Raw genomic sequence first — 13,797 nt, forward strand, 5'->3', positions numbered from 1 at the left:
TCTGCCATCGTCTTCACCTCCTCCCTTCCGGGTGCACAGAATGAGACATCCCCTCCCCTCCATGGCCACTCACCACCAGTCCCTCTCTATTTTGCCCTCTCAGGGATCTTGCTCGTCTGCCCTCTTCTCTCCCTCCTGTGTTAGGTCCTTCTCTTCAACTCATAAACATGTTCATTCTAAAGCAAACCTTGCTGTGCATTCACCGCCAGCTTCAACTCAGTCCCTCTCCTCCCCTTCCTTTCCAGGTTCCTGGGGAGACAGATCTTCCCGGAAGCTCTGCTTCCATATCTCCAATTTGCTGTTAAACTGTGCCATCTGACTTCTGGTCTCCTCGCTCTACTCATGTTCTCTTATGAAGGTCATCAGTGACTTCTTTTCTGCAAAATGAGCAGGTCTCTGTCAGGTGTGATCTCTTGGCCTCTGCCATGTATGACACTGCGTACAAGGCCTTCCATGATGCAGGCCCTCCCCACCTCCCCATCTTCACTACTCCCAAGGCCACATTTTTATGCTCTAACAGCACTAACTTGCTGCGGCTCTTCCTGCTTATCCCTTTAGCTGACCTGTACTTGGACTGTGTCCTTTTCTCTGGATTCCTTGTTCTTCATCTCATCCCTCCTTGACTGGCCAACACTACTCATCCTTTAGGACCAGATGTGTGTGTATCATCTCTTGCAGGCATGCCTGGTGCTGTCCCCAGGCTGAACCTGGTGCCTGTGCCTCTGTTTATCTTTATCATTGCTTTTATCAGGTGATGTTATTAGTATTGATTTATGGACTTCTCTCTGCCACGTGCCTGTGAGTGACTAGGGGAAGGGACCTGTGCTTTATTCCAGCATTTAACACAGTGCCTGGCACACAGTGGTGCCAAATGAATAAATAAATTCTTCCTAGACAAATATTCATAGAAGAGGAGATAGTCAACTTGCAACGTGAAGGGTGAACATTGCCCCATAGAGAGGGAGGACAAGGGGAAGGGCATCATTGCTGGGTTAGGTTGGGTTCCCTAGAGGCAGAATCTGAGTTGGGGATTCTTGGGAAAGTGAGAGAAGCCCCAGAGGAAGAGAGTTCAGCAAGGATGTGGTCTGAGCTGGAGACCAGCTTCAGCCTGGGCCTCCAGGAGCTCTGGCACATGACCTTCACACAGAGTTGGTCCCCTGGTCCCCTGTATGAGTCTGTCCTTGGCCAAGGGCTACCCTTGGGGTGGAAGGGGGCAATGGAGTAGAGTCATAACCTTCCGGCCTTCCAATCGGCCAAGACCACTGCCCACAGTCAACGGTGATGGAGGATGAGGGCCCCGGGTAGGATCCAGAAAGAACCATCACACTTTCAGCAAAGGAAATGGCATGCAGCAAAAGACCGGCACAAGCCGGTCCATCTGGGGAATGGCAAAGCGTTGGGTATTGCTAGACTAGGGCAAGTAAGTGAGTTGGGTCTGAGAGATATGGGGACAGGCCCTGGAGAACCCTCTTTGGGATCTGCTGAGTGTATGAGACATTTGACTCAAGCTATAGAGAGGGTTTGAAGTATTGGGTTAATGGCTTTTAATTGCGTTAAAAGACGCTGGAGTGGCAGCAGTGAGTGAAGGAGGAGAAGGGCAGTATCAGAGCAGGTAGACCAGGTGGGAGAATAGTAGTCAGGGTAAAGGTAGCAGTAGCAGTGTGGTTGGGGGGTGTTGCATAAGGGGCGGGGGAGATTAAGGTCAGAAGGGAAGGCGTTTCTGGTCAGGGAGCAGTGTTAGAAGACCCCCAGCGGAGCATCCACCTGCCTCTCTGGAGAAGACTACCTGCCCTCCTGGCCCTCACAGTAGTCTTATTTTCCGTCACGTACCCACCCAGCCAACAAGGGCTATAGGATTTGGCTCATCCGAATCAAAATAGGGCAGTGCAAGGGCAATGCAGTTCCGGGGTTGTATGTTAAGGGATTTCCTTGTTTTACAAATAAAAAATATATGAGAGGAAACATGTGTCAAGGGCCCTCTCAGTGTGAGGCATTGCGCTGGGCACCCGGCGGGGAACGAGGGGGAAGATGGATATAAAGATCAAGAAAGTGTGGTTCCTGCCCTCAAGTTGCTCATGATCTTGCAGGCGAGACAGAAATGTAGACAACTGACCATGAGGTAAGGCGGATTGTGATGGTGCTTCAACAGCGGGGCCACACGGGCTTGATCTTGGCCAAAGGTGAACCAGAGCACAGATACAAATGACATTCTGGTTGCCCGGATGAGGGAGTGATTAATTCTCACCACAGGCTCCAACAGTCTTGCTTTATAGAAAAGGCGACATCTGAGCAGGGTCTGCGGGCGGGAGGGTGGTTGATGGGTGAAGAATGGCGTTCCAGGTAGGAGGGACAGCAAAGTCAAATCATTCCTCCGGGGGAAAAAAAATCCCAAAGGAATGAATAAGTTGGGGTTTACCTAAAACCAATCCACAATACAGCTGGCAATAGGAACACTGGAGTTCTACAGTTTGGTATTTTAGTCTAAAGTTTAATTGAATTCTTATTCCCCTCTCATTGCTTTGGAGAAAACAGTTTGAACTCCTGGGGGAAATAATGCTATGTAAACAGAAGGCATCGAAATAAGTAGGTGTATTAGTGCACAAAGGATAGTCATTTAAGTCTGCTCAGATCTTAATAATAATAGCTGACTGACATGAATGACACTACTTGCCAAGATTACGTTCAACCTATTCCAACCCCCCTCTGGGGCTGCGGCTCTCGAGCCAGATCGTTCGGAGAGGTGGGTGTTCTCTGGGCCCACCTCATTTCTCTACTGCAACCCTCTCTCTCCGGTAGGTCAACAATGAACGCTTATATCTGCCCCTGAAGCTGGGACACGGGAAAATAAATATCTTTTCCTTTGGCTTCCACGTGGTGGTGGAGACGGAGTTTGGCCTCAAGGTCGTGTATGACTGGAAGAGCTTCCTGTCGGTCACGGTCCCCAGGAGCATGCAAAACAGCACGGTGGGCCTGTGCGGCCGCTATAACAGTGACCCCGAAGATGATCTGGAGATGCCCATGGGTCTGCTTGCTTCCAGCGTCAATGAGTTTGGGCAGAGCTGGGTACAGAGGGATACCTTCTGCCAGGTTGGCTGCGGGGACCGCTGCCCTTCCTGCGCCAAGGTGGAAGGGTTCTCCAAGGTGCAACAGCTGTGCAGCCTGATCCCCAACCAGAACGCCGGCTTTGCCAAGTGTCACAGCAAAGTGAACCCCACCTTCTTCTATAAGAACTGCCTGTTTGACTCCTGCATCGATGGGGGCGCCGTGCAGACCGCCTGCAGCTGGCTGCAGAACTACGCCAGCACCTGCCAGACTCAGGGGATCACCGTGACCGGCTGGAGGAATTACACGTCCTGCTGTGAGTCCTCCCCTGTCCCTCTCTCCTGGTGGTACCTGGTTTCTGCGGGCGGGCCAGGAGTCCAACTCCGTAGAAGTCCACGGAGCAGAGCCCTCTCAGGATACATATGCATTTGGAATTGAGTTTGATCTCTGAAACAAGATACACAACCTCCCAGAGCCTCCATTTCCCTATCCATAAAATGGGAATAATACCCTTTATTTCATGTGTTGCTCTAGAGATGAAATAAGTTCAAGTACATAGAGCACAGAGCACCACTGATGGCATTTGGACTCAGCAAGGGCACAATACACTTTTAAGAAAGGACTAATGGGGGAAGAGTGAGTTAGTCAGATAGTTACTTTGTTCTAGAACCTCATGGGCCCATCATGGTGCTGGTAATTTACGTGTTTTCTCTAAGCATGCTGTAGTGTTGGATTCATGTATGTCATGTATCGGTCTTTGTGTTTATGAAACATAGCAGAATGTCAAAAGCATGAGAAAAAAGAATTAGAGCCCCTGGACTCAAGCCTTGCTCTGTCCTTAAATGCTGGTGTGACCTTGGAGCAATTTGCTTTTCCACCCTGGTTCTTAGTTTCCCCCTGATGATGCTTTGATAATGCCGCTGCCTATACCCTTTATGCTCCAGAAACATCCAGAGGATCAAATTAGGTAATTGAAAGCATACCACATTGTATGCATGCCAAGTGGTGGTGTTGTTATATTAATGGCTTGTTCTGAGCCAAGCCCAGTGCTAAACACTTTATCAACATTATCTCGTTTATTCTCCTCAATAACCCAATTAGTCAGGGAGAAACAGAGACTCAGAGGAGTTAAATAACTTGCCTAAGGTCATGCAATCTCAGTGGCAAACTCAGGATTCGACCTTCTCACCCCAAAGCTCATGCTGTCGACTCATACACACTGTACTGGTGTGTTATGTACTGGAGTAATTCGCCTGCGTTGAGCACATCATAATAGGAAAAGATGGGGCGGAGAAACCACTAGTGAGTGGTCTTTGGCCGGGCTGCCTCGGTCCATTTTCCCATCTCCATCTCATTAAGAACAGCAAATCTCTTCTAGGCCTAGCTGTATGAAAAGCTTACAAATGGATGCTAAATGCACAGAACTCTGTATAAGTGACTCAGTGGGGGTCTCAGAAAATAAACTCCCTTTCTGCACTGAAAAAGGGGGGAAAGTCGACGAAAACCCAGAAACAGGGTTGTAGTTTAAGGCTCCCATGGCTGGTTTGCATTCCACACAACTGGATTCATGTAGCTAGTGGGGGAAGGGTGGGAGGAAGTAGGGAGAGGGAGGGAAAGGCGCCAATACCATTTCAGCCAAGCTTGGTCCCTGAGTGAGAGGTTGTGGGGATGAGGCCAGCGGGAGTCACTGTCCAAACTAATTGGCCTCTGGTGACTTCAATGAAATAAATATGCTTATAAAAAAGTCAGGATCTGGATAAGTCCCCAGAGCTACTCTGGATTCATTGGGGTCAGCACCGTGGAGCCAGAGAGCTTGCCTTCACCTAAATCAGAAAACCAGGCTTTGGACCTAGGGAGCTAGATATGGTGCAGGGTGGGGAATGCTGCTGGGAAAGAGACCAAGAGACCGCCTGCTTCCTCTTGAGACTTACAGTAAGGAGGCCTCTCTTTTCCTGTAGCCAGGCCGTGGTGGTTGAACTACTCCCTTGGCGGCTGGGATGGGAGTCAGGGCATAGTGGGTGCCAGAACCATTGCTCCTAGCTGCTGTGCACAGGGAAATCATAGACAAGAACTGTTTTTAGAGGGGGCTAATGTCATGAACACTCACGTTAAATGACAGGTCTCAATTTTTGTCACTCATGGTAAGGAAAAGGAATTGTGCTGGGAAGCCCCTTTCTTTCCTGGGAGGAAGACAGTGCCCCTGCCTCTATCAAGCTTGGACCTGTAGAGCTAAAAACGGTGCAGGATGGGGAAACAGTTTTGAAAAGGAAGACTTTAGGATACGAAGACCATTTTTTCTTGTTCTTCTGCCTCTCCACCAACACTTTCCTCTCGCCTCCTCAAAGTTCTGCACAGACATGGGTTGCCTCCTTTATATATAGTAATGGGGAGCTCTATCCAAGGCACTCAGAGCAGAGTCTGTCCTGCTTCACCCTCAGCCTTGGGCCCCATCCCTGCCTAGACCAGCTGCCTGCCAACAGGGCTGAGACTGGGATGCATGAGGGTCAGTTAGACCTCCCCTGACCTTGGCATTTCAGGACGGGGATAAAGATCTGAAAGAGAGCTCCTGGGGAGATAGATGCTGATAGTGACTGGGGGAAAAAAAAGAAATGCTAAAATAAGAGAAAAAATTATACTTTAAAGAAGGTATGTGGGTGGGGATGGGGGGCGGGCGCAGTTGGAGGCAGCTGAGTTTTCCATTTTGAATTTCAGAAGCAGAGAAAAGCTGCAGGAGACTGAGTCCTAACTCAGGCATTCCATCTGAGAGACTGGTGAACACAGAAAGCCTGTCTTCAACAGGGTGGTTTGTAACCGTATGGAATGTGGTGGAATGTCTGAGAAGCGAGGGCAGGGTTCACGGCCCCCTGCCCCCCAGGAATTCATCCAATTCAACACTCACATGTCAAAATAAGAGAAATGGTGTTTTCAGGAGGAAAACAGGGTAATACAGAATGGTCTTTTAAACTTACCCTTTATTGGTGACAAGGCAGAGTGCTGTTGTTTTTCAACGATATTGGCTATTCCTATCAATGGTATAATTTATTACCCAATTACCGTATTTGTAAATGCTTTGGAAAACTTCTTCACCCAAGTTGAACAAATAGGTTTAGACGGGGAAAGGGAGGTCTATTGTCTTAATTACTAACCCCTCCTTAAAATTCATTCAGCTGAGTCTGTCCTTTCTTCAGCCCCTTCATGGGGGACTTAAATTAGCATTGTAGATGGTGAGTGAGCATACAGTAAGCCATAGGAGAGGAAGATCGTAAACGCCTAGCAGTGACTTGGCTCTATGTGCCTGACACTATTCTATGTGCGATATGAGTCCTCGCTCATGTTCTCCACCCAGCCACCCCGTAAAACAGGTGCTATTAATAGTCCCATTTTCTAGAGGAGGAAAGCGAAGCTCTGAGAAATGCTGGAACTTTCCCAAGGAAAGTGGCTACAGCCAGTGCTCCTTCCACTGGGCACTGCTGCCTCTCTGACCCTGGGAGGACCAGGGACCCTGGGGACTGGAGACCCTCTGCCCCGAAGCTGCAGGGGGCTTACAGGACCTCTGCACAGGATCAGGTCTGTGAGGGCTGTCTTCCAGCTTGTGTGGGCCACTGTGAGAATTAAGTGGGCTGATGTCTCATCATCCATGCCACCCCGTGTGTGACACCTGGCGAGTGCTCAGACAGAGCTGAGTGTCATTTTCATTTTCCCTTTCTTATTCAGAGTCCTGGATCCCAAGTCTGGTAATTAGGGGTTCTCTTACAGATTTCTCTGCAGATCCAATAAATTCTTCTCCTAATAAACTGTTCCCACTATAATAGCAGAAGCTGTCCTTGAAGTACCATGCAGTGGACTAGAAGCTTTGCAAAATACACCTCATTTTCTCTTAACAACTACTTGGTGGGGGAGATATTAGCTGCCCTTGACAGAGGAGGAAACGGGCTTCGAACAAGTAGGTACCTACCCAGGTGATAGTGCTAGTTAGCGCCAGATCTAGGGCTCAAACCAGTCAGCTCAATTCCACAGCCCTTGTCCACTGCATTGTACTTCATCGCTTTTCAGGACGATCCATGCCTCCTGCCCCCTGCCCCCAAGGCACAAAGGCTAAATCCATCAGTGCACTGGCCACAACAAGAGCCACATTCGTGACCACAGTGGAAATCCAAGGGGAGAGCCATCATCCCCCACAGTTCTCATACTTCTTTGGGGTGGCAAAAATCAGTATTGGGAATTTTAAAGTTTGTACTCAAGAATCTAATGTTTATTAATCCTACCTCCCCTGTTCTCAGGACTGTTTTGGGTGTCACAGAAGAAACCGAAGTACAAAATAGGTTAGCATCTAGTTGGGGAAATTGGGCCAGCATACTTGGGACAATGAACATTTCTCAATAGCTGGTGTGTCTTCTCGGATATTAAAATGTATTGTAGAGCTTCAGTAACAAAACCGAGTTAATGCTGGGACATGAATAGAAAGATCAACCAGTGGGAAGATGCGAAAAATCCAGAAATAGGCCCAAACACTAAAGAGAAATTAGTATTCCATAAAGCAGGCATTTCAAATTACTGGGGAAAAATGTATTCTTTAATAAATAGGCAAGGGACAAAGGACAAGTAGAAGGGGGAAATAGCTAAATCCCCGCTTTACTTCTCACCTAAAAATAAAATCCAAACAGAATCAAGATCAAACATAAAAATGTCAGTAATAACAGTACTAGGAGAAGACAAAGGCATTTTTGTTCTCATATTTGGTAACCTTGCCAGAGAGAGAGCCTTTCTAAGCAAAATGCCCAAAGCGAGAAGAAAAGCCTGATAAATTTGACACCTTTAAAAATTTAAATTTCGATATGACAAAAACATAATCAAATGCAGGTTCCCCCCCAACTGCCAAAAAAGAAGAAGCAATTTAAAAGCCAACAGTAAATACTTTGTAACACATGACAGACAAAAGTCTATTTTTAATTTTTAAAAAGCTTTTACAATGTAATACTAAAATTCAACACCATAAAATGCACAGAGGACATGGAAAAGAAGTTCACAAAGGAAAACATACAAATGGATTATAAACAAGTGAAAAGCTGATCAAAGAATGCAAACTAAGTAAGGATATAGTAATTTTTTTCAATTTTTTTATTGCGGTAAAATATACAGAACATAAAATTTACATTCTTAACTTTTTTTTAACTCATTTTTAAGTTCAGGGACATTAAATACTCACATTAGGTATTCACATTGCTGTGCAACCTCCACTACCACCCCTCTCCAGAACCATTTTTATCTTGCAAAACTGAAGTTCTATGCCCATGAAACACTAACTCCTCATGCCCCACCCACCCAAGCACCTGGTAGCCTACTGTTCTGTTCCCTATGGCTATGAACTTGAAGACTTTGGATACCTCCTCTAAGTGGAATCACACAGCATCTGTCTGTTTGGGTAGCTTATTTCATTTAGCATAATGTCCTCAAGGTTCATTTATGCTGTGGTATATTGCAGAATGTCCTTCCTTTTTAAGGCTGACTAATACTTCATTGTGTGGAGATACCACATTGGCTTATCTGTTCATCCATCCAGTGATGCTTGGATGGCTTTCATGTTTTAGCCATTGTGAAAAGGTGGCTATGAACATAGGCGTATAAAGGTCTCTCTGAGAAACTTTTTTTCAAATTTTTTGAGCATATAACTAGAAGTGGAATTGCTGGATCACATGATAATTCTATTTTTAATTTTTTGAGGAGCTGCTATATTGCTTCCCACAGCGACTGCACTCTTTTCCATTCCTATCAAACTGGCCGAGGGTTCCAATTTCTCTGCACCTTTGCCAACACTGGGTTTTCTGAGTTTTTTAAATAGTAGCCATCCTACTGAGTGTGAGGTGGTTTCTCGTGGTAGTTTTGATATTTATTTCCCTGATGATTAGTGATATTGAGCATATTTCCATGTGCTTAATGGCCATTCGTGTATCATCCTCTTTGGAGAAATGTCTATTCAAGTCCTCTGTCCATTTTTGAATTGAGTTTTTGTTGTTGTGGTTGAGTTGAGTTTTACACGTTCTCTATATATTCAGGGTAGTAATCCTATATATCTGGGATTGAGATATGGATATATTATATTTATGTCTGACATTTAACCTTATGCATTTCTAAGGATCAGAGGTTTGGTGCTACACACTCAGCAAGGATGTGTGAAAATAAACCTTCATGTAGTGCTGCTAGGAGGATGAATTGGCGTAGCCTCTTTAGAGGGCAATAGGGTTGCATCTGTCAAAAATTTAAACGTATGAACCCTTTGACCCAGTAATTCCACTTCCAGGGTGGAAGTCATTTACTCATGAGGTCAAAGAGATATGTCTACGGATGTTCACTGCAGCATCATCATAAACAGAAAATACACATACCAGGTAACAGTGCAAAAACAGTAATTCAAGAGTAATGGAAGGAATACTGTCATGAAAAAGCAATGAGCGGGAAAATATGTATATTATGCTCCCATTCATGTGAAAAAATGGGAATGGAATACACACATGCATGCATGTGTGCGCGCACACACACACACCTGGGTACTTATATATGCATAGAAGATTTCTAGAAGATTCTACTCTAATTTGTTACCGGAGGTTGCTTTTCTGTTGCACTTTTACTTGTATGGCTTCCATTGTCTACCCCAGGCAGGTAGTACCTTCTACATTAAATGTTTAAAAAAAATCTAGATCATGGTATTGGTTACATGAATCTATACACGTAAGATGCATGCAAAAAAGTCCAATTTTACCATTAGGTAATATAAAAAATAAAATGTGCCCCAAATGTATACTGTATGTGGTATAGAGAAGTTCCCACATGACAGTACTTGTGCTTTTCATATACGTTGATTAAAATAATAGCTTCTATAGAACTTCCCAGCAAACTTGTTTTTTAAAGATTGGCTAACACTGAGCGTTTACGTGCTAAGCACTGTCCAGGCACGCAGACTCACAGAATTCCTGCCCCCCAGGCCATGAAGTCGGTGCCGTAAGTGTGTGCATTTCACAGGGAAGGAGCTGGGCGCAGAGAGGCTAGGTAACTGGCTTCAGTGTCCTGCAGCTCGCCCCAGACACCCGCTCTTCTCCAGGACCCTCACTGCCTTCCCCAAGAGCGTCCACACGCATCTGAAAATGGTAGAGCGTAGTTCACACCCACACGCGGCGCACACTTGCCTCCTCAGAAATCCAGGGGTCGGGCACCCCGTTACGGACCGTTTATTCACTCCTGGCTTCGAAAAGATTCTGCGGAAGTTCTGGGGTGAAGGCCAGTTGCCATTGGTGTAATGGCAGCGAGAGGGGGCTCCCCGGCAGAGGGCACGAGGAGGGCATGCGTAAGGGACAATGCGAGCGTGGAGCGCCCCGGAAAGCATGGGGGCGCCCGACTGAAGCCCAGACGCACGTGAGGTGGGGGGAATGGGGCGTGGAGGCCGCAGGTCCGAGCGAGCCCCCAAAACAGGGCTGAGCAGAACACAAAGAGTACGGGAGGGAACCCCCGGAACCGCATCCGCTTGCGCCCAGCATTTAAGCGGGAGGGAGGCGGAGCGAGGCTTTCCGGAAGCAGAGGAGCCGCAGGACAGGCTGCGCGCGCACTCCCCCGCCGGGCTCCGCCTCCCCGAGCGCGGGAAGGGAAGCCGCGGCCGCAGGCGGCGAGGCCTGACGTGTGTGTGCACCTTGTGTTGCAGCCGTCACCTGCCCGCCCAACAGCCACTACGAGAGCTGCGTGAGCGTGTGCCAGCCGCGCTGCGCCGCCATCCGCCTCAAGAGCGACTGCAACCACTACTGCGTGGAGGGCTGCCAGTGCGACGCGGGCTACGTGCTCGACGGCCGGAGCTGCATCCCGCCGCACAGCTGCGGCTGCTACGCCGACGGCAAGTACTACGAGGTAGGCCCGCCCGCCGCGTCCGCCCTCCAGCTCCCCCGGTTAGGGAGAGATGGTGCCTCTCTGCGGGGCCACGAGGTTCAGGGCAGGTCGGGTGAGGCCCCGGCTCGCGCGGAGCCACCGACGGGGAAAGGCGCTGGGGCCTCCCTGCCCGCCTGGCCCTGCACCGGCACCGGCGAGCCTCTCGCGCTGGCCCACGCTCTCCGCGGGCATTTGGGTCTCTGCCCCCGCGGTGCCTTCTCCAGGCCCTTCCATTCCCTGTCCCGTGAATCTCGGTGAGCGCTTCCGAGGCGGCTGTAGAGATATGGCGGCTGGAATCCGACATTGTAGCTGTCTCAGCAGAGGCCATTTTTAACCGGAAAATATGGCGCTCGAGGCCAAGAGGGATGGCCTTCGTTCTTCGGGCTACTGAAGCGCCGCGAAAGCGTGTGAAGGCCGCCATCTCCTCGTGGCCGTTTGTCACTCCGGGACGGTCCCCAGAGAGTTCTGTCTGGACTGTTCAGTGCTGTTGTCCCCTCCCCCCATTCTGCCCTCCGCTTCCCTCTCTGGGGGGGCTTCAGCGGAGAGCCGAAGAAGTCGCCCTTCGCAGACATGGCTCCTTAAGACCTCCCGCGACAGCTCCCTGAATCTTGCACGTTCTGTGCTTTGAAACTTTCTTTATGTGCCCTAATACCAAGCTAGAAAAGGCCTTCCCTGGAGAAAGTGCTTTGTCTGTGGTCCTGCCTCAAGCCGGGTCTGTGCTTCGGTGACGTGCCGGTCTTCTGCTGGCGAGGAGACAGGTAACAACTGCAAGTACGAGTATCTGCTCCCGCGGATCTCGGTGTTGGAGGTACTGCCGGGGACGACAAAGCATGTCTCCCGCCTTGAGGAACTTGAACGTCCATTCAGGAGAAACAGGCACTTTAAAGAACAAGAGAACGATGACAGAATAACACATCAACGAGTGAAAAATCACACCCTACAGAACTCATCAATTTTAAATGAAAAAGAATTGCAGGACTTAAAAAAAAATCTAATTGAAACGTCTGGATTGGAAATAAATTAGGCAAAAAATAAAGAATGTCTCCTTTTTGTAAAAATGTATCACCTCATTCAAGAACCATCAGGTTGAATTTATTCTGAGAGTAAATAAAAGGGAGGGAATGTGGAAGTTGCTTTAGGTTCACAGTCAGTGGGAAATCGGCTTCAGTGTCCAAAGACAGAAGCAGAGCAGAAGATTAGAAAACAATCAAGGAAGGCTTCCGGGGAGAGGTGGGTTTAGCTCTTAGAAATACTGACTATTTGAAAGGCAAAGGCAGAACACATGAGAAAAAAATAAGAAGACGTTCCTTTTCTTATGGTCTCAGAGGAGAAATAACCAGACTCAAAGTTGAAAAAGCCCTCTTGCAATCTCTGCTTCCTGGTCCGGATACTTTACTGGCATGTCTGCATCCATTAGGGGTGCCCTGCTCCCCTCAGCAGGGATGTGGGGTGTCTGTGGCATCATGGAATGGAGCCGGGTTTGAGCATCACTGAAGCACACTGCTGGTGGTGGGGCACTGAGCAAACTGTGTCATTGCCCTGAGCTTCGGGTGCCCCATCCATGAAATGTGGCTACTAATACCAGCTCCGTACTGTTGTACAAATAATGTCCGCTAGGTGCCTCGCCTTGTGCCTGGCACCGAGCAGCCCAATAATCGGGAGATCCTATTGTGCTTGTTGTTTTTATTCCCTTGAGTAACATTTTGTCAATAAAAATCCAGGCATATTAATGAAATGATGCATATAAAAACCCTTGGAACACTCAGGAAACGCAGGTACAGCTTTCCGAGGCTATTAGCACTATAAACATGATTATCCGATTTTCATCAGACAGTCAGTGGGATTTGACAACAGTTTCTATCTGGGAAGTAGCAAACTCACAGAACAAATAATCCACATCTCCTTGCCACCATTCAAACAAGCTTGGGGGCCTGTTTATACAACACATTTCTTTGGAAATAAAGGGAGAACACATCTAGCCATTAGCATGTAGGGTAATCACCCAGCTGTCATTGCCAGGTCTAATTAAGGTAAAGGAAACCGCACTGGGCCCAGTGACTCCCCTGTGAAGCTAGCTTCATGACCAAGTTCTCCTGTGGGATGAGTTATTTACCCTTTATCATATCCACATATGCCAGGTTATTTTTCTCTTTCTGCCCATGTAATGTCTGACTTCTTATCAGAGAGAGGCCAGACCATCCACTCAATTATTCTGCAAATCTGATAAGAGAAATGAAGTCAATTTGCAAGGTGTCTGGCACCCGACATATTTTTCAGGTCTGGAAGGAGGGAAGACTTGGTTCCAGGAATGAGTTTACTTTGAGGAGGAAAGAAATAGGAGTGGCATCTTGACATGCACTGCACTGGGGAAACTTGTCCTGGAGATCTCGTTCTCTATCTATTTACCTTCAAATCCGAGTCATATCTGTTTGTCATAGCCAGAATTTTGGTAAGTCTATCCTTGAAGCTGGAAACAGTGACCAGACAGAAGCAGAGGCCTTCTTGTGCCTAGTTCAAACATCTTCTCTGGAGAGTGCTGTGCTGGTCAATTGAATTAGTGCCTACACCATGGTCTTAGGACGAGGTCTACTTATTGAGACCCCACCCCACCTGGACAATCATGACCAATTTCCAACAGTTCTCTGGAGTTCTCAATCTAGAACAAGGGCAAGTTCAAGAGCACAAACTCCACCAAATACAACTGGGTCTACAGATGATTGCTTGTTTGGGGAAGAACAGGAAATTATAGGCTGCCACCATGGGGGATAGGCTTTGCTACAGGTATTTTATGTTACTATATAATTTCTCACCTTCTCAAGGAGGATGAGTGGCTCTTCTCCAGTAAGA

The 13,797-nt window shown here is 47.7% G+C and overlaps 1 protein-coding gene across 1 annotated transcript in view; it reads left to right on the forward strand.

The window, feature by feature from the left end:
- LOC116874222 (tubulin-specific chaperone cofactor E-like protein) overlaps positions 1-13,797 on the forward strand; it is a 156,950-nt gene that overhangs the window by 125,555 nt on the left and 17,598 nt on the right. The window contains exons 19-20 of the mRNA XM_032868757.1: positions 2,797-3,358; positions 10,733-10,932. Of these exons, the coding sequence (XP_032724648.1) occupies positions 2,797-3,358; positions 10,733-10,932 (762 nt within the window). The remainder of the gene's footprint in view (positions 1-2,796; positions 3,359-10,732; positions 10,933-13,797) is intronic.

The sequence above is a fragment of the Lontra canadensis genome, unplaced genomic scaffold (genome assembly GCF_010015895.1).
Source record: "Lontra canadensis isolate GAN:19392208 unplaced genomic scaffold, GSC_riverotter_1.0 scaffold36, whole genome shotgun sequence".
In the NCBI taxonomy this organism is placed as follows: Eukaryota; Metazoa; Chordata; class Mammalia; order Carnivora; family Mustelidae; genus Lontra; species Lontra canadensis.